The sequence below is a fragment of the Gadus macrocephalus genome, chromosome 11, assembly GCF_031168955.1.
Source record: "Gadus macrocephalus chromosome 11, ASM3116895v1".
NCBI lineage: Eukaryota > Metazoa > Chordata > Actinopteri > Gadiformes > Gadidae > Gadus > Gadus macrocephalus.
The window spans coordinates 17,674,987-17,695,595 of record NC_082392.1 but is presented as its reverse complement, the minus strand read 5'-3'; the positions used below and the strand labels follow the sequence as shown (position 1 = coordinate 17,695,595).

The 20,609-nt window shown below is 48.9% G+C and overlaps 1 protein-coding gene across 1 annotated transcript in view; it reads right to left on the bottom strand.

The window, feature by feature from the left end:
• cdk14 (cyclin dependent kinase 14) overlaps positions 1 to 20,609 on the bottom strand; it is a 96,706-nt gene that overhangs the window by 20,235 nt on the left and 55,862 nt on the right. Inside the window, exons 10-14 of the mRNA XM_060064751.1 lie at positions 19,543 to 19,562; positions 17,348 to 17,446; positions 14,155 to 14,203; positions 11,449 to 11,588; positions 7,482 to 7,636 (exon numbers count right to left, since the gene is read on the bottom strand). Coding sequence (XP_059920734.1) covers positions 7,518 to 7,636; positions 11,449 to 11,588; positions 14,155 to 14,203; positions 17,348 to 17,446; positions 19,543 to 19,562 — 427 coding nt within the window. The 3' untranslated portion in view covers positions 7,482 to 7,517. The remainder of the gene's footprint in view (positions 1 to 7,481; positions 7,637 to 11,448; positions 11,589 to 14,154; positions 14,204 to 17,347; positions 17,447 to 19,542; positions 19,563 to 20,609) is intronic.

The following is a 20,609-nucleotide window of genomic DNA, read 5'->3' as shown; positions in this document are numbered from 1 at the left end:
TTGACACTTATTCACTCAGGGTAGAGACAGACGTCTAAGCACTGCGGTGGTTTTCGGCATCACGCATGAAAAGGACCCACCCCCCTCCCCCCTCCCCACTAATGGTGAGAGAGTCCAACATTGCCGACGCTCATTAGGGACGCCCATATGTTGGGGAGAACACTGGGAGAGAGGGGAAAAGCTGTCCCCAATTAGCATAATTGAAAGGAGGAAAATAATATCAATAATAAATACATCGGAATAATGAATAAATAACCAAGATAAATCTCAGTCATGTACGTTGTTTTTCCGTTTCCTTTTTTTGTCGATAGAGCAATACGTTGACCTTCCGTTCAACACGCTACCTCTCCCCCACTTCTACATTTGGTCCTTAGTTTTTTGTTTGTGTTGGAAATGGGTTGGTAGAAAAATCTGCTAACTGCAGATGGTTGGTTGTGGTCAGTGTAAAATTCTAAATCATGGCCGAGCATTTATCTTAAACAATATGAGTATTATAACCATCAGCTCACAACCCTGATGCTACTGACACACACAGATACCCTGACACAGACACACACATTAGTTTCCTGTTGAAGGCTGTCTATTGCGAGATTGGGACCTGGGTCGCGATGTGATGAAACCATTCATCTCAAGAGAATAATGGGCACATGAGTGAAATGCTACATCGATGGGCAGCCGGCTAGTTGTTATGGGAACATGAATATTAATGTGCTTGTGCATTTGTTTGTATTAGTAGTAAACACTTCATGTGGGTTCTGAAGACGATGCACAGCAGGGGCCATCGTTATATATATCTATAGCTCCGCAATCAGGCTGAAACCCCCAGTGACCCTGCGCTCACGTGAGAGAGGAGACAGAGAGGAAGACAAGGACGGAACGGGAGAGAGAGATGCACAGAAAAAGAGAGAAATACACTGACAGACATAAAGACAGAAAACCGAGACAGAAAACCGAGACAGAGACAGAGACAGACCTAGAAATAGTGAGTGAGAGAGTGAGAAAGAGCGAGCGAGCGAGCGAGAGAGACATAGTGTGTGAGAAAGAGACAGACAGACAGAGAGGCAGACAGACAGACAGACAGACAGACAGACAGACAGACAGACAGACAGACAGACAGACAGACAGACAGACAGACAGACAGACAGACAGACAGACAGACAGACAGACAGACAGACAGACAGACACACACACACACACATAGCGAGAGAGCAACAGAGAGAAACAGACAGACAGAGCCAGAGAAAGAGCGAGAGCAACCTACTACCAGCTGGAGGGCTAGAAAGGGGAGCTTATGGTAATGAGAAAGCCAAGCAGAGTCAGATCCCCCCCCCCCCCCCCCTTCACAGACACTGATGCACTCCGTCTATCACTCTTGCTAACACACTCCTTCCTTAACACACTGCCCAGCTCTCTCCCCAACACACTCTCTCCTGAACACACTGTCCATCTCTCTCACCAACACACTCCTACCTTAACACACTGTATATTTCTCTGTCTTACACACTCTTTATTTAACACGTTCCCAATGTCAGGGTAGTGGCATGTGCTTGTCGGCTCATCAACAAACTGCACGAGAAATCTATCTCCTCAATCTTCAATGGCTCCTCTCCATTCTATCTCTCTCTACCACCTTCTCTATCTCTCCCTCCCTCTCTCTCTCCCTCACTTTGCTTTACTTGCCTGGTATCCTGCTGAGCCTCACTAACAAGCTATAGCATGAGAGAGGGAGAAAGAGAGCGAGAGTGAGAGAGAGCGAGAGAGAAACCGCATCAGGCATTCTCTCCCTACCCCCCCACCCCACTCTCTCTCTCCCTCTCTCTCTCTCTCTCTCTCTCTCTCTCTCTCTCTCTCTCCCTGCAACCTCCTTATTTACATGCTGCAGTTTCTTCCCCACTAATTCCATCTTCTCATTCCTCTTCTCGTTAACTACACAGCACTGGTCCTCAAGAGAGATGGAGAACACGAGCGAGAGAGAGAGAGAGAGAGAGAGAGAGAGAGAGACGCTCATCCGATCGAATGCAGCTACCTGTCCATCACTCTGACCCGTAGAGGAATCCAGCTTCTCTTCTGTATTCACAAAGAGCCGGGGCGAGACAATCTTGCACAGAAAAGGAGTGAATACAGAGTGATGGGAAGAGAAGCAGGGTGAAACAAAGAGAACGCAGTGTACATTAACCTGCACTCTGAGATCTCAGAGTCCTTCCATTCTGGCCATTCCACTCCTCACTTTAACCCAACGATGGTCTGTGTGTAGACAACCACCCCGAGAAGGATGATGTCTCATTCCCAAAACACGTTATCAAGTCATTCAGAGGATTTCCCTCGGATCAACACATTTTGAATTGCTGACTTACGGGAAACAGGAAACTTTGCGGCAAAACAAGTTTGTCTGCAAGTTTGAAACATCTGCTGAACCCATCCTTCAGGGCCCGGAGCGTTAGTGCAGAGAGCTTGTGAGACGGCAAAGAAATGATTGATTTTTTTACCGGGATTATTTATAGCTAAAAATATCTATATTTCAACTTAAACTTGAAAATGCTGCTTCACAACAATGGGAGAGGGGAAGAGAGGAGCAGCCCAGGGAGTGGCCAGGGCCACTGGTGCCTGGAAGGTTAAAGCTCGATCATTTTTTTTTGCCAAGGACTTTCCAATTCTCAAGGCAGTGCCTACGGTTATCTGTCTCTGCTTCCCTTTTCATTATCCCACGCCTCCTCCACAGCCTTCAGGCTCACAGCAGGATGGCGCTTTAAAGCACTTTGTCCTCCACCTGAAAAAAACAACCAACACTCTGATGGGTCATTTTGTTGGACCGCACAAATTGACGCATTTCACTTTCTATTTCTGTACCATAGGCTTAGTAAAGAAGGCAGACTTTCATTTTTTTTTATATTTTACTTTGAATGTTGCTCCTCCCTATTTTGGCCTCTTGACTTACTTTGAAAGTCAACATTTTGGAAAGGCACTGGCATAATGCCTTTAAGCTATAAAAAAATGGCATACCTACCTCTGTGTGTGAGAAGAGGGGAGCGTGTGTGCGTGTGTGTTTGCTTGTGCGTGTGTGTGCTTGTGCGTTAGCTAGTAAGTGTTTAGTCCTAGGTAAATGCCTGGCTTGGGTAAACGCTGGGCTCTACTGTTTCTGCCTGTGGCTGTTATCTTCAAAGTGACACTGCGATGCCCGTGGGCCAGAATGTCCTTTTGCTGATCCACAATGGCTGACCGCCACAGACGCCTTGGGAGAAGGCGGGGCTAACCTTCTGCGCTGCCAAGCCAACGGGACGACAGCAGGTCCTGGGAGCCAGCGCCAGAGGTGTGTACTGATGGCAACATTGTTATGCTGAATAAATCGTTTGGCCGCAACATCAGTGTGGACGCGCAATTCCCGCACACTGTAATAGACGCGTGACACATGACAATTGCCTTATGAACCTTCGTTACGGTCACACACAATGTAAATTAGGTTAGCTATTGAAGCTGATAAATACAATGATAGAAATGTTTTCCAAGGTCACAATCATTCAGATAATAGGACCATTGGCAGGATGCATTTTGCTGGACTTTATGAAAGGTATGGCCATGGAATCTTATGCATGTCCAAGTTGTACAGAGCAGGGGATCTTTGGTTTTACCCCGACTACAGCGACAACAGTTGTGCTCTAAAAACTGAAGGTGTCCTCTCTTCTCTGCACTTGCACTGACTTCTTATTCACTCTGGTTCACAGCGCGGGACAAGAAAGAGTTTCCTCGCAAGCTATAATTGTGCTTCTTTGTACTTGTTCTTTAAACCTTTAGAATGTAAAATGGACGCTTACAAAGTCTACAACATGGTTTCACACAGCGTTAAAGAACGTAGACATGAAAGGGCTTTGAAGTGGGATGTAGCTTTCTGCGCTAAGCAAAGCTTCATGGCGGATTACGTTTTTTGATTGAAACTACAACAAAATGCTTACATTCTGTGCATCCAACAAATAAAATCAATTGTAAATAATTGTTTTGTTTGATGAATAACCCCAGGCAGATAGAGACGTATATTGGGCCTCCCCGTGCCACAGCCTGAGTGGCTAGTGTTGATATTCAGTCTGTAACACAGTTGTACTCTGACCAGCTACTGTGTGTGTGCATTGCCTTGTTAGGGCATCTGGTTGCATCAACAGGATCGCCTGAATAATGTACAGTCATGAATAAACATCGACCATTGCATCACACTACTGTAAAACAAATTGATAAATAAATAAACACACACTGGCTCAGAAATATGTATTTTTCTGTCTGTGCCTCCAACTGACCCCGCCCCCCTCCCCAAAAAGCAACTCAACCATTCTCTCTCTCTCTGCTGGCTTTTTAGTCATGGTCGTGACCGCCATTGTAAGGTCGAAGGAGACTCCTTCTCCTCTTCCTCAGCCGGGTCTTCGCTGTTTTGCTTGTGCACGCCGGTCTTCCTCAAAGGGCCTTACAGCTGGCACAAAGAAGGCCCTACTGGGACTCCCCCCCCCCCCCCGCCAACACACACCAACCCTCACCGCACACTTAGAGAGAGAGAGAGAGAGAGAGAGAGAGAGAGAGAGAGAGAGAGAGAGAGAGAGAGAGAGAGAGAGAGAGAGAGAGAGAGAGAGAGAGAGAGAGAGAGAGAGAGAGAGAGAGAGAGAGAGAGAGAGAGAGAGAGAGAGAGAGAGAGAGAGAGAGCGAGAGCGAGGGAGAGAGGGAGAGAGAGAAGCTTTTCTTTGGCCTCTTTCGTCTCTCAATCTGTCTGTCTGAAGTGGCCCTGCCCGGCTCCCTGCTATGAATAATACAGCGCTCACGCAAACAACAACAACCCCAAAGAGATGATCGTCTCACCCTTCTCCTCCCCTCTCCTCACCCCGCTCTGCACCGCTCTGCATCACTCTTCACCCCGCTATGCACTTCTCCTCCTCACCTCTCCTCGACCCACCCCTGACTCCTCCTCACCACTCCTCGACCCACCCCTGACTCCTCCTCACCTCTCCTCGACCCACCCCTGACTCCTCCTCACCTCTCCTCGACCCACCCCTGACTCCTCCTCACCTCTCCTCGACCCACCCCTGACTCCCCCTCACCTCTCCTCGACCCACCCCTGACTCCTCCGCACCTCTCCTCGACCCACCCCTGACGCCTCCTCACCCTGCTCTGCACCACCCCTGACTCCTCCTCACCCTGCTCTGCACCACCCCTGACTCCTCCTCACCCTGCTCTGCACCACCCCTGACGCCTCCTCACCCTGCTCTGCACCACCCCTCACATTGCTCTGAATCGCTCCCCACTCTCCTTTCTGGAGGCTTCTGTCTTACTGAATGCCTTATTCAGAACCGCCATGCTGGTAATTATATGGGCTGATAGGAATCCATTACAGTGCTGCTGCTTAAAACTGTAGAGAACTATTACTTGATTTATGGTATGAGATCATCAGCCATGGTGGTATTAAACAGGGTTTCTTGTCACAGGCCCGACTGACAATGGCGATGATGTCCAAGCCATATGACAGCAGCTAACATGACATTAAGCTGACTGACACGCACACACACACACACACACACACACACACACACACACACACACACACACACACACACACACACACACACACACACACACACACACACACACACACACACACACACACACACACACACACACACACACACACACACAAATGAACCAGTAAAATCTGTACATTGTTAAAAGAATCCAGCTAAATGAATATGCATCTCCAACTTTTACAAACAACTATCTCCAGATTCGCTCACATCTCGCTGCTGCATGTCGGAGCCTGTTATGTGTGGGTGTGCGTGCGTGTGCGTGTGTGTGTGCGTGTGTGTGTGTGCGTGTGCGTGTGTGTGTTACGTGAGTGTGGGGATTAGGACCCTATCAGTGCAGTTCTCAGGCTGTCAGAGCTTGCTAGAGTTGGAGACAAAGACGTGTCATTTCCATGTGAATGCGGTGGTGGAGAGAGACACTGTTCTCCCAGTGGGTCTACTTCCACTCAACACACGCACGCAGGCTCACACATAAACACACACACACACACACACACACACACACACACACACACACACACACACACACACACACACACACACACACACACACACACACACACACACACACACACTGAGCCATAGACTGGAGTGCACACGCATCAGATAAGATTGAATTAAATTAAGTTGATGGGATGTTGGACCGACTTGACAGAAAGACGGAGAGGAAACTAGTGTGGAAACCAGAACACAGAATTTCTAGCCACTTAGCTTCTTGGACTAGACAATCCGTGTTTGTGTGTGTGAGTGAGCAAATATGAGAGAGAGAATGGGTGAGTAAGGTACTTAGTAAGTAAGTGTGAGAGAGAGCGTTAGCGAGTGTGAGAGAGTGGGTGTGTGTGTATGTATTTGTTTGTTTGTGTGTGGTTGTGTGTGTATTAGTATGTGTAAGGCTGTGTGTGTGTGTGTGTGTGTGTGTGTGTGTGTGTGTGTGTGTGTGTGTGTGTGTGTGTGTGTGTGTGTGTGTGTGTGTGTGAGTAGAAGAAGGAGACATGGCAGAGGACTCTTCACCCTGCACCTGCTCCTGGTGATTGCAGTTGTAATCTGGAGAGTGGTGTGGCTCCCCGTGTATGGGGGGGCCCCTTGTATCACCTCGCCGTACCCCGTCATTAGGGGCCAACACTTATCCTCTCGCCTGGGCGCCTCCAGCCTATCATTACACACCCACACGGGAAAGGGCGGAGAACCACCCTCTCTCTAGGACAGGAGGAGATAGACGGCTTACTGCTGCCCAGCCAGCTGATATTGGAGACTCATTGTGGGACGGGGACTGAGTGTGGGTGGGGTGCAGGTGGGTGGTGTAGAGGGAAGGACTATGGTGTAAATAGAGATAAAGATCCTTTATGATTTGAGACTTATAGAGGTGTGAGGACTTAAACTGAAAGCCCTTTGTAGGTGTGTCTGTGTCATTTGCTGCCATGGGTGTGTGTCTGGGTGGGGGGATGTGTGTGTGTGTGTGTGTGTGTGTGTGTGTGTGTGTGTGTGTGTGTGTGTGTGTGTGTGTGTGTGTGAATGGGCGCGCGTGTGTGTATGTGAGTGCATAGAATATAATAGAATATCCTTTTATTGTTATTGTACAGTGTACAACGATACTGTAGTAGCATCTAAGTATACACACAACATACAAATAGTATGTAAAAAGTACAAGGTAGTAGCGCAAGGTACGCATAAAAAATAAATAGATGATATGTACTGGCTCATGGTGTGTGTGTATGCAATGCATACACATGTGTTTGTGTTTGTGTCTGCAGGATTGTGTGTAAGTCTGTGTCATGTTGTGTGTGTGTGTGTGTGTGTGTGTGTGTGTGTGCATGCGTGTATTCACGTGAGTGTGTGTGTGTGCAAGATTGTGTGCATTTCTGGGCCGTGGTGCGTGTGTTTGTGAGTGTGTTCCTGCTGGATCAGGGATCAGGGATATTTGCTATGACCCACCTGGCGAGCCTGGTACACCGGGAAGCTGGTCTCTGGTCAGTGCTTACTGTCCGAGGTGGAGTCCTTGCCCTGGCTGTTCCTCCTGGCGCAGACCTGTATGCTGTCCCCGGACTCAGTCTGTAGCTTCACCCCCGCCACCGTGAAGATGGTAGACACTGTGGGAGGAGTGGAGATAGGGTTGGTTGATGATCTACTCTATAAGATCACTACTTAGCTGATTGAATATAATAAGTTGATAAGCTATTGACTAATAGCTCTGATCTTGTCGATTGATAAATGATTTGGTGCGCTAGCTGAAGATCACGAAGAGTTCCTGCATCAACACTCAGTCTGGTGGCCCGGTCCGTACTTACAGGCGCTGAGATTCAACCAGGTTTCCTCAAGGTCACTACTGGTTTTCAAATTCAGCTTAGATTTCTCTATTTCAGTCTAACTGGAATCATCCTCCCCCATCACATTCAAGGCCCATCTTCCTCCCATCCAGCCCCTTCTCTCCTTCGTCTCTTCCCTTTCGGGGGCTTCATTATAGCCGTAATTCTTCTTTTGTTCCTCACTAATCTGCCGCGACTTTTGTATTGAGCGGAAATCCGTAAAACACTGGGACAATCCCATTAACATTGAGCCAGCAGCCAGCACACGCCCTTATTTGACTATAGGGGATAAAATGAAAGAGATATTTGCGGCCATCATTTTTATGTATAGTGTATTTCATGGTGGCACAGCATTTGCACGTTACGGAGTGTAGGTTTACTGCCAGCTGAGTAGGTGCACTGTAGTTGCACCATTGTTCCACATCATTATAGCTGTGAGTTTCCTGCTAAATCTTTACTGACTTAGACTTAACTGACGTGAGACTTTATTGATCCGTTAAAATACTTTACTGACGTGATGCTGTGTCAAAGGGGTCATATTATGAAACAATACTTTTCCTGGGATTTGGGGTGTTCTTTTGGGTCTCTGGGGCTCCCACACGCGTACAAACTTTGAAAAAAGTCTGTACATGATTATCTGAGTGAGACATGCATTTCTGAAGTGCCCCGCCTACAGTTACCAAAAGAGCGAGTCAGTTTCGGCGCCCCCTCCTACGTAGGAAGGGGGCGCAGTTGAATATTACCTCCCACTTCCCCACTCCCCTCCAATCAGAGCATAGCTACGATTTTGTGGACCAGCGGACGAGCAGCTCCGGCGGGGGGAACTCGGCGGCAGCTCAGCTCCGGGAGTACAATCTGCCGGTGGCACCGCCGGAGCTGCCGGACTGCCGTCAAAGCTTCGGCGGCAGTCCGGAGGAGGAGACATGGAGGAGAAAGGGATTGTACTCCCGGAGCTGAGCTGCCGGACTGCCGCCGAGCTACCCCCGACGGACTTTTCAGCTCCCGGAGGACACCCGCCGGAGTAGCCGGAAAGCTTTGGCGGCAGTTCAGCTCCCGGAGTACACCGCCGGAGCTGCCGGACTGCCGGCGGCGGCCAGACGGCTATTGTGGCAGTCCGGCAGCTCCGGCGCGGGGAGCTCAGCGGCAGTTCAGCATCTCAGCTCCCGGAGTACAATCCCTTTCTCCTCTTCAGAGAGTCACGGCCAAAGTTCCTTTCCCCCAATTCTTCTCAACCATGGCCGAGATATCCACGCAGTCTTTATGATTCATAATCTCCTCCGAGGCGCCCATAGATTTTGGCCGTGATATGAGATATAATGTTATATAAATACCCATATATAATAATATATTATATTATATTATAGATATAGATATAGAGCTCGAGGAGTCCGAAAACGGCAACTATCCCTTCTCCTCCATGCTGTGGTTCATTCTGACAGTTCATTGGTCAATGGGCAGCAGCTCATTTGCATTAAAGCTACAGACACCAGAAACAGCGCATCCTGAAGGGACTGAAACAGAGGGGAATAGCGGCAGGCGAGATTCTTTTTCCTAAAAGCTATTTCCAGCTAACAGCTTCAAAACCATGTTTTCTGGAACTCGAATACCATGTTTACTTGTTGTGAAAACGCCATAATATGTCTCCTTTAAAATACTTTACTGACGTGATGCTCTGTTAAAATACTTTACTGACGTAATTCTCTGTTAAAAGACTTTAGTGACGTAATTCTCTGTTAAAAGACTTAAATGACGTGATGCTATGTTAAAATACTTTACTGACATAATGCTATATCAAAAGACTGTACTGATGTGATTCTGTTTAAAGACTTTACTGATGTGATCCTTTGCTAAAAGACGTAACTGTCGTGATGCTGTTGAAAGACTTAACTGACGTAATGTGACTGATGTGATTCTATATAAAAAACCTGGGCTTAAGGCTGCGGAATGGAAAAGGCTAGCGTAATTAGCCATGGTGATTTCTTCTTACTGCTGCATATTCATAATAATCATACCCCCCTCTGCCCTTAGCGGCTATAGCATCACCGCAAACCTTGGACACATTGTCCCGTTCTATTCTCAAATGAAAAAAATAACCGCTTTCTGCAATAAATCTTGCAATTAATCCCCAGATATCCTCAGTTATGTGAGAGAGGAACTTTAAATCACTAACATTCCAGGCTGTGAATCTCTTCTGTTGATTTGACGTTGGCTGCACTGCATTCAGCTCTTTCTGCTTGAGAGTCTGTGTGTCTCTGTGTACGTGTCTGTATTAGTCTGTGTGTGTGTATGGGTGTGTGTGTGTGTGTGTGTGTGTGTGTGTGTGTGTGTGTGTGTGTGTGTTTGTGTGGCATGTGAGAGTGTGTGTGTGTCAAAGTGAGAAAACGCGAAAGCGATGGGTGAAAGAGAACGTGAGGAGGAAGACAAATCAAAGCCAGGCATCTCTTCCCCAGTGACCGCCATCTTCTGCATAACAACCTGCTGGGTGCTGATAACAGGATTAATAACGCTGCCGGAATATCCTAATCTCGGGAATTAAAAAAAGAGGAAGGAAAAAAAAGGACTGTGTGTGTGTATTTAGAAACTGGTCGTCTGTGGGATCCTTCTGTTGGCGTTGGCCGTGTTAGTGTTAGCTTTGGTTCCACCGACGAACAGGGCCCCCCAAAAGCAGTTTTATTAGGGATTTTAAGGGATTTATGGATAATTGTGTCAACACACACACGATTTGTCCAATAACATGTCACATGAAGTGTGTCTCTGACTAACTCTGGGGCCCCTGACTGCATGCAGTACAGCAGGATCCGTTGACAATGGTCACATCTCTATAATCTCTTCTGCTAATGGACCATTTTCCTCTCTTTCTTCCCTCTCCTCTCCCATTTTCTCTCTCCCTCTCCCTTTTTATCTCGCTCGGCTTCTTTTGCCCTTTCCCTTTTTATCTCTCTCTCTGCTTCTCTCTCCCTCTCCCTGTTGATCTTTCTCTGCTTCTCTCTCCCTCTCTCTGTTTATCTCTCTCTCTCCCTCTGCTTCTCTCTCCCTCTCCCTATTTATCTCTCTCTCTGCTTCTCTCTCCCTGTTGATCGCTCTCTGCTTCTCTCTCCCTCTCTCTGTTTATCTCGCTCTCTCTCCCTCTGCTTCTCTCTCCCTCTCACTCTTGATCACTCTCCCTCTGCTTCTCTCTCCCTCTCCCTGTTGATCACTCTCTCTCTCTGCCTCTCTCTCCCCGTTGATCACTCTCTCTCTGCTTCTCTCTCCCTCTCCCGGTTGATCACTCTCTCTCTGCATCTTTCTCCCTGTTGATCTCTCTCCTTCTGCTTTTCTCTCCCTCTCTCTGTTTACCTCTCTCTGCTTCTCTCTCCCTCTCCCCTTTTCTCTATCTCTCTCTGGTTCGCTCTCCTTCTCCCTCCCTCTCCCTCTCCCTCTCTCTCTCTCCTTGTTTATCTCCCTCTCTTGGATAATGTACAGTCACTCACGACACTGGAGGGGGTATGACACTAATCCTATGCGACCAGAGCAAGAGGGGAGAGGGAGAAAGTGAAAAATGAAGTGAAAGAGAGAGAACAAGAGAGAGAGAGAGTGAGAGAGAGAGGGGTACGTACTGTCCTGCAGCTCCCAGATCCGTGGCGGTAGGTGGCTGAAGTACTCGTGGTTCAGAGCTGCCTGCGCTGAGATGCGGTTCTTTGGGAAGCACTGGAGGAACCTGGAGGCTAGCTCCTCTGCATGGTCCACGTAGCCCAGCCTGTGACACACACACACACACACACACACACACACACACACACACACACACACACACACACACACACACACACACACACACACACACACACACACACACACACACACACACACACACACACACACAGGAAGGAGGTTAATAAACACCTGACTCCAACTCCAACAGTCAAATACGGGCAACAAGATAATTTGTTGCCCTTCTACAATACAAACATTATTCTTCACGAAACACGACCCCATTTATGTTATCCCCAGTCTTTCCATTCCTGTTTTTTACCTTAACATTACAACACAACTCAATGTTGGGTTTGTGTACTTAAATGGTTTTGGTTTAAAGGAACTGTCTCAGCTCACGACGACACCACTTCGACCAACGCACACATATACATACACTCACGCTTGTGCACACACACAAAAGATCCCCCCCCAACACACACACAATTAATATTTCAGAGTGCAGGGCTGAATTAAGAAGGCTGCGAATGAGGGAGTTCCTATCCTCCTCTCCACTTTAGGGCTTTATGAGGGACCCTTGCAGACCTGTTTGTGCACATGTGTGTTTGGCGTCCTTCAGGATCCTCCTGAAAGAGGAACCATGGAAGAGAGCGCATGAACTCGGCCACACAAAAAAGGATACAAAAACCCCAACTGCAACACCCTGTCCGTTGATGTCGGCCTGGGTCGCATTAAATAATCATGATGTCATCCTAAGCCCCTCTTCCTCTTCCACTTCCCAGCTAGCCCCATGCTGTGGCTTCTCGAGGCTGCTCGCTCTCACAGCACCTCCCACCCCGACGGGATAGAGCCCCACTCAGTGGAGAGAGAGAGACTGAGCAAGAGAGAGAGAGAGAGAGAGAGAGAGCAAGAGAGTCTACTCTAGGAGGACTAGGCAGAGCGAGGAGATGCAGGGATGAAGCTAATGAAGTCCATCAGGGCCTCTCTCTCATCTTCACAGCGCCATCCTTCGCTGGAGCTGCTCTGCATAATAAAAAATAAAAAAATTGCCTCTGCCAATATGTGAGCCATGTACAGTGTGAGTAGGGGGTGCAACTTGAGTTTCTGACGGGGAACCTACTTGAGTCATGCAAGGACTTTTGTGTGAAATACTCAACCAGGAATGTGTAATAAATGACTCCTAGCGTTAGCCAAACGGGACGATAAGGAGCTGGTGGTGATGTGCCGGAGACGCTTCAGACAGGTGTTGATGTAGGGGTGCATTCCTCTCTGCCATCGCAGTCCAACACGCTTCACACTCCACCTCCTCCACCCCCGTAATTGTCAGATAACTATTCCTGCTATTAAACATCTCAGGATGATGGGTCCGCAAGCAGCAAGGAACGGACCAATTTCCTCTCCCAGGGGGAGGGGGGAGAGAACGCCTTTATTGCTGTCAACAGTTGATCGTTTCGGCTACGCTCACCGAGGCTAGCAAGCCGTGAAGTCCTGTCCGCCCAACTCAGGCCTTGTCGACGTGTCCGAACACACATCTTGCTCTTCAACGGCAGCATAAAGGATGCCAGCCTTTCATCAAGGGCCTCGGTGCTGAAGGAACACTGGTGTGATACATATCGGGCTTATTTTTATAGCTCCCTGGCCAACCATACAAGGAGGTCAAGGGAAGAGACATTCCTCAGCTTGCCTTGGCGAGGTGTGTTCATAAATAGGCGCACGGATTTACTTCCTGGTGGAGCGGAGCTAGGCCAGAGAGGGGCTGGAGGCCCGAGTACATGGTAGCAGGCGGACGCCATGGGAGGCAGTGGTCCTGTTGGGGTTGGCTGGAAGCTTGTGTGAGCAGGATCACTGGCCTGTGTGTGTGTGTGTGTGTGTGTGTGTGTGTGTGTGTGTGTGTGTGTGTGTGTGTGTGTGTGTGTGTGTGTGCTGAAGAGTTCAAAGTATATAAAAAGGCCATGAGTGTCAATGCCTGTCTGGTTTAGTCTCTGTCTGGCTGGCTTTGAGTCTGTATGTAGGTCTGTGGGCCTGTCTGTCTGTCTGTATGTCTGTTGGTCGGTAAAGTTAATTCAGACGAGTTTACTGCCAGTGAGAACGCTTCCAAAAGTAAATCAGCTGAATCTACAACAGACAAAGAAATGCATTGATGTCGGGACATTCACATGCATAGAATACAGTACTTGGCTTATTTCTGGCTATAAATTCATGAATTAAGGAATGAATGAAAGAAAGAGCAGTTGTAGTGTTTGAAACAGAGTAGTTCTCCCCAAACACTTTTCTTGCAGGTACACACATCATGTTCAATCGTACACTGCACAATATTTTGTTGGTAGTGTAGATACAACAACCCCCCCAAAACTAATAAAAAATCAAATTCATGTGCGTCTGCTGCTCCAGATGTGTGCCAGAGGGCTGATTCTCTGTGGGTTCGGCAAACATCTGGATGACATCCCGGATCATGACTCCATGCCCTTTTCTACCATCTGGGCCCGAACTCAAAGTGAGGCTAGAGTCTGGCCAAGCCAGACTCCCACCCACCCACCCTCACGCACAAACACACACAAACACACATTACATGGTTACATATGAATGAATAACACTCGTCTGCTTCTACTTACTTATTCCATGCTTGTCTGAGCTTCTTAGCGCTGTAAACTGTAAAGCGGTCTGTGAACACAGGAGAACACACACAAGCATATTCGAGATCAATGGACCTTACAAAACAGGCCGAGTGCAACCTAGGAGATCGACCTCGTCCTGTACAGGTATGCGTGGCTCCTTGCACCCACGATGAACCTATACTTAAGGAGGTGCTCAGAACGCCTGCCTGCGTTCAGTGCCAGCTGGCAGAGAACGGTCCAAACTGTCAACGCTTCTCAAAATATCGAAGCGCCACTCAGCGCCTCGTGGGAACCTCCCATCCCCGGGAGCGTTGGATTTCCTCATGATGGTTACGCATGTATGCCGTGTGTGTTTGACATGAACAGGTCTCGGCCTTCAACGTCACAACATGCAGGCTTCCGGACCCGTTTGCTGGGCTTCGTGAGTTTGGCTTGGTGTTTCTTACAGATGCCTTCCTCGACCATCCCCCCCCCACCCCCCACCCCCCACCCCCCGGGCTCGGCAAATTAGTGTGAAGTCTCCAACTTTCAGTGTGGCAGCCGGACAGACAGGTCGTCGTTTAGCCATCGACTGGTCAGTTAGGCCTCTGCTCAGCCTACTCTATAGAACCCTGTCGCAGACTCCGGGGTCTGACAGGAGCCAGGGGGCTCTGGCTTGGGGGACTCTTTGGGAAGAGAGTAAAGGAAGAGCATGGGAAAAATGGAGAGCGAGAGTGAGAGAGAACACTATGATATGTCTAGAAGAGACGTATTTGCCTCGATAGGGCAGCCTTGAACTTCTTTCATAACAATTTTTCTGAAAGATTTAGGAAATAACTCAGACCATACTCAATCGGAGTATGAGTTTGGATGTGTCAGCAGTGATTGTGTGAAAATGCAATTAATCATCATTGAAATATTAAAATATGTCATAAAAGAGAAAATATTTGCGCATCCCTTCATTTCAGGGACAAACGGTTCTTCCTAAACACACAAAAAGCTAAGCATGTGCAAAGAATGGGGCAACACTGCCACCTGCTGCTGTGTGTCTGTAAATGCAGCTGAAGCAGTTGTCTCTCTCTCACTCTCATGCTCTCATGGTATTGGTCATGCCAATACCATGACTTTGAAGACATGTAGCCTACAGTGAAAATGAAATCCTTTCAAGTTGAAAGTTGTTGTTTCAATAAACCACATAGAAAGTAAAACAAAATAATGGTTTTGTCCTACGAGTTCTTCCTGTTTGAGTACTCGTTGATCTTTTTGTTTCTGATGTCAGGTTGTGAGGATTGATTGCCTTGATAACAGCAGGCACCGGATGAACAGGTTTGAGGTCTGTGTGGAGTGTGTGTGTGAGTGTTTGTGTCTGTGTGAGATCATCAAGCGCACAGCTGTCCAACACACTGTGTGAGAGGAACAGCAGTCAGGGCGGCAGGAAGTGATACTAATTGTGTGTGTGTGTGTGTGTGTGTGTGTGTGTGTGTGTGTGTGTGTGTGTGTGTGTGTGTGTGTGTGTGTGTGTGTGTGTGTGTGTGTGTGTGTGTGTGTGTGTGTGTGTGTGTGTGTGTGTGTCCCTCTGTCACACCAGTGCCTCTCTAAATTGGTCACAAGAGATGGGTGGTTTGTCACATGTTGTCCTGACAGCGCACCGCACCCTTCATCCCCTCAAACGGCATTGATCAGCCCTCATCCCCTAAACTGAACGCCCCCCCCCTCCCCCCACCCCCTTCATTACCTCCCTCACCCTCCCACCCCCTTCATTACCTCCCTCACCCTCCCACCCCCTTCACTACCTCCCTCCCCCTTCATTACCTCCCTCCCAGCCCCTTCACTACCTCCCCCTCCACTACATCCCTCCCCCTCCCTCCCCCTTCATTACCTCCCTCCCCCTCCCTCCCATCCCCTTCATTACCTCCCTCAACCCCTCTCCCCCTTCATTACCTCCCTCACCCTCCCTCCCATCCCTCCTTCCCCCTCCCTCCCCCTCACTATCTCCCTCCCCCTCACTATCTCCCTCCCCTCTCACTCACTATCTCCCTCCCCCTCACTATCTCCCTCCCCCTCTCACTCACTATCTTCCTCCCCCTCCCTCCCTTCCTCCCAACCCATTCCCTAACTCCCTCCCCCTCCCCTTCACTCCCTCCCTCCCTCCCATCCCCTTCCTTACCTCACTCACCCTCCTCTTATCCCCTTCATAACCTCCCTCTCCCTCCCTCCCACCCTCCCCTTCATAACCTCCCTCCCCTTCCTTCATTACCTCCCTCACCCTCCCCTTCATAAACCTCCCTCCCCCTTCCTTCATTTTCTACCTCACCCTCCCTCCCCTTCATAACCCCCTCCCCTTCCTTCACTACCTCCCTCACCCGCCCTTCCCTCCCTTCATTACCTCCCTCCCCCTCCCGTTCATAACCTCCTTCACCCTCCCTCCCATCCCCTTCATAACATCCCTCCCCCTCCATCCCCTTCATTATCTTCCTCCCTCTCATTCCCTTCACTCCTCCCTCCCTCCCCCTCCCTCCCATCCCCTTCCCTACCTCTGTCATCACCCCCCCCCCCCCCCCCCGCTCTTCATTTCCATACCGCGGTGTACTCTCCACACTCTATAAACTCCTCTGCACCCCCCCCCCTCCCTTCGGTTTGGTGCGTTTCCTTCACACATTAAAGAGTACACATCTGAATTAATTGAACCGGAGGACTAATGAGCTCCCATAGGGTCCGCTCTGGCGGCCTGTCAGAGGGGCTGGCGGGCCCAGCAGGGCTCCAGCAGCACAGGAGATGCGGGGGGAACTTTAGACCGGCTGGCTGCTAGAGAGACCTCATAGCCCCTGGCTACGTTCCCCCCATTTACCCCTGCACTTGTTGCCAAGGGGCCGGGTAGCTTGTGCACAGCTCTGTGTGTCTGTGTGTGAGGGTGTATTTGTGTTGCTGTGTGCGTGCGTGTACCTGTGTGATTATGTGCCTGTGTGTCTGTTTCCCTGGGTATGTGTGTGCATTTGTGTGGGTATGTGTATGGGTGTGTGGCTGTGGTTGTATGTGCATGCGTGTCTGCATATTTCTGTGCGCGCGCGCGCGTCTGTGTCTCTCTCTGTGTGTGTGTGTGTGTGTGTGTGTGTGTGTGTGTGTGTGTGTGTGTGTGTGTGTGTGTGTGTGTGTGTGTGTGTGTGTGTGTGTGTGTGTGTGTGTGTGTGTGTGTGTGTGTGTGTCAAATCACCTGGTTTGAAGTGAGGCAGGGAGTGGACCCCTGGCCAGATGTCCTCTGAGGGGGTCCCCAGGACCTGAGAGCAGAGCAACAACAACACAGCGCTAGATTAACTCGCTCACGGTTGTTCTCTCCCGAACCCAAACAATCATCCCACGGTTATTGAGGAGCAAGGTCAGAGTTTGACTTTTATTCTGTGACAACACACGACAGATATTACTTTGTCTGTTTGGGTCATGTTTGGGTTTTTCCACAACAAAAGTTGTTGTGGAAAAAGAGACCAAGACACACACTTCCCATCACCGAGTCATCTGCTCATGGGCACAGGCACTGATATCAGCAACACACAGCTCAAAGGGGTTCCAGCCGTGGACCACAGAGCGGGCGGTCATGCCTATCACATGATGTTTCACAACTCCGACCGCTTATGGCTTCCAGATTTCTAGCCTTCTCATCCTGAAGTTGCAAAATCGAAACGTCCTCTTTTTCTGTTCTGAGTGTCTGTTCTCGTGTTAACGGCCCTACCGCGGTGAGCAGCTGGGTTACATTAAATATACAAAAGGAAAAAAACACACATCGAACGACCTGAGGGGGAGACGAACGGAAAGAGGAAGAACGAGTGTGGGTGAGAGAAAGAGATCGGCTGGTTATGAAATAAATCACGAGGACGACAAGGTCTGGGTGTTCTTGTCTTGTGAGTGTCTGAAGGTCTGGGTTTTTTTTCGGGGGGGGGGGGGGGGGGGGGGGGGGGGGGGGGGGGGGGGGTGTAGAGTTACAATAAATAATAAAAAGCCAATGTGCAGTCACATGAATTGCCTGTGGTGGGGTTTTGCGGAGCAGAAAAAAAAGATGCTTACGCAGAAGAACCGACCAAAAATTGCTTGGCACAGTGTGATCAGTCAACAGTACCAAACCAAACTGTGCGGGAGGGAAATAAATAGTGGTTGAAACAAGGAGATGGGAGTGGGCAAGAGACCAAGCTATATGGACATGTAATGGAGAATAATTGAGTTGACCAATTACTGCAGCATGCCATGATTGAATCGGGAGACTGTCGATGTAGTAACGGAAGCCGTCAGCAGAGAGCAGTAGCGCGTCGGCGTCGCGAGTCGGCAACTCTGACAAACACTCTGTCAAAGGATTCGACCAGACAAAGCCCGTCCATTAAGCTGATAACATTCTTTTTTCGATCGTTTGAGGCTTTTCTTGGGTTTTAAGCGCAGCAGTGATGATGGCTTGCCATTGTTTGACGTTTATCCTCGTTATCTAACTTCAACGAAGAGATCCCCACAGCATCATTAAAGTGGAATTTTAAACCCCAGTTTAATACAGACAAAAATAGTTGTGGTTTTTTAGGTGCAGACGACTGAACATCTTGGTGTGGTTGTGGCTATGCTTGAGTGCAAAGCAGAAGGAATTGTTAAACAAGAGATATGAATTCCCTTACCCGAAAAGGGTAAGGGAATTCATTCTTGTGTTTTATGAATATTGATTTAAAATGATCGTTTATGGAGTGATTGTCTTCAGTAAGAGAAGTGAAAATATGTGGCACAGCATTCACTGCTGGACAAGGTGGATGCAGTTGTTGGTTCCATCATCCCCATCTGAATTATAGACCACTCATCATAACACTTGAACCAAACAAACAAAACAAAATTAAATTTCCACGCACAATTTAGTATTTGGACAAATCGCAATTGAGGACATTTCGCTCCATCGGCGACTCATGACTTTGTATTGTTGTGACAAAAACACAAAGGAAGCAGAGGGGGATCCCGTTATCGCTCCATCAAGGACGAAGGAAAAATGTAATTACACTGAGCTACGGGCGTACACATCCAAGACCCCACGGCCAAGCATGATGATGAGGGGGGTGATGAACAAGTGTGTGTGTGTGTGTGTGTGTGTGTTTATGTGACAGAGTCTAAATGAGAATATGTGCCTGTGTATCAAAATGTCCAAACGTGAGATGTGTGTGGCAAACAAAACAAAGCGTAATAGACTCACAAATCCCCACGTACACACACTCGCCCATTTCTTCTCGCTCTCTCACATGCTTTATGCATACACGCACACACTTTACGCACACATGGACACACACACACACACACACACACACACACACACACACACACACAGACAAACACAAACACATCTCATTCCCGGGGAGATGTGGTGATAGAAATTAGCCGTCCTCTCGCCCTCACCTCGTTGCACCCTGGGGGGGCTGCGGGAGGGGGGGGGGGGGGGGCTATCTTAATTACCGGCCCACACAAACACCATCGCTCACCGCAGTCAAACACCAGCCGTCCCCTTCATCATCGCCGCGGCAACGCCAGCACGACATCGGTTATGCCTTGGGGACTGCGGGCGTACATCACGGGTGAGCAATGCCAAAACAAGGCTGCTATAGCCTGGCTGATACCCTGGCTGATATCACCTGCCTGCTATACCTTGGACGCTATACCCTGGGTGGCTGCTATACCCTGGCTGCTAAACCCTGGCTGCTATACCTTGGACGCTATACCCTGGCTGCTATACCCTGGCTGCTATAACCTGCCTGCTATACCTTGGACGCTATACCCTGGCTGCTATACCCTGGCTGTTATGTCCTGGCTGCTATACCTTGGCTGCTATAGACTGGTTAGTATATCTTGGCTGCTATACCTTAGCTGATATACCTTGGCTGATACCTTGTCTGCTTTACCCTTGCTGCCATATTCTGGATGCCATACCCTGACTGCGGCGGTGATGGGCTTTGGAAACATGCCATGTACATAAACACACGCACACATGCAAACACAGGCCCAAGCATGCAGGCCTACACACAACAATAAAGACATTATCACAAATGTGCACACTGATACAGACTCGTGCACATACACTCATAAACACACACACACACACTCATAAACACACACACACACACACACACACACACACACACACACACACACACACACACACACACACACACACACACACACACACACACACACACACACACACACACACACACACACACACACACACACACACACACACACACAGATGTACAATAACACACATAGACAAACCCTATCTTGCTTGGAGAAATAGTGAAACACAGGGTGGATCTTAAGGCACCGGGGGGCAGTGAAATACTGCAGCTGTATCTCGTCCGTACATACTGAGGAAGCGAGCGGCCCAGGCAAGGTGGTGGAAAGTCAACGCCTTTGTCCTCTACAGCATCGCTATCTGATTTCTCCGGCGCTCTCACATCACTGGCCGCTTT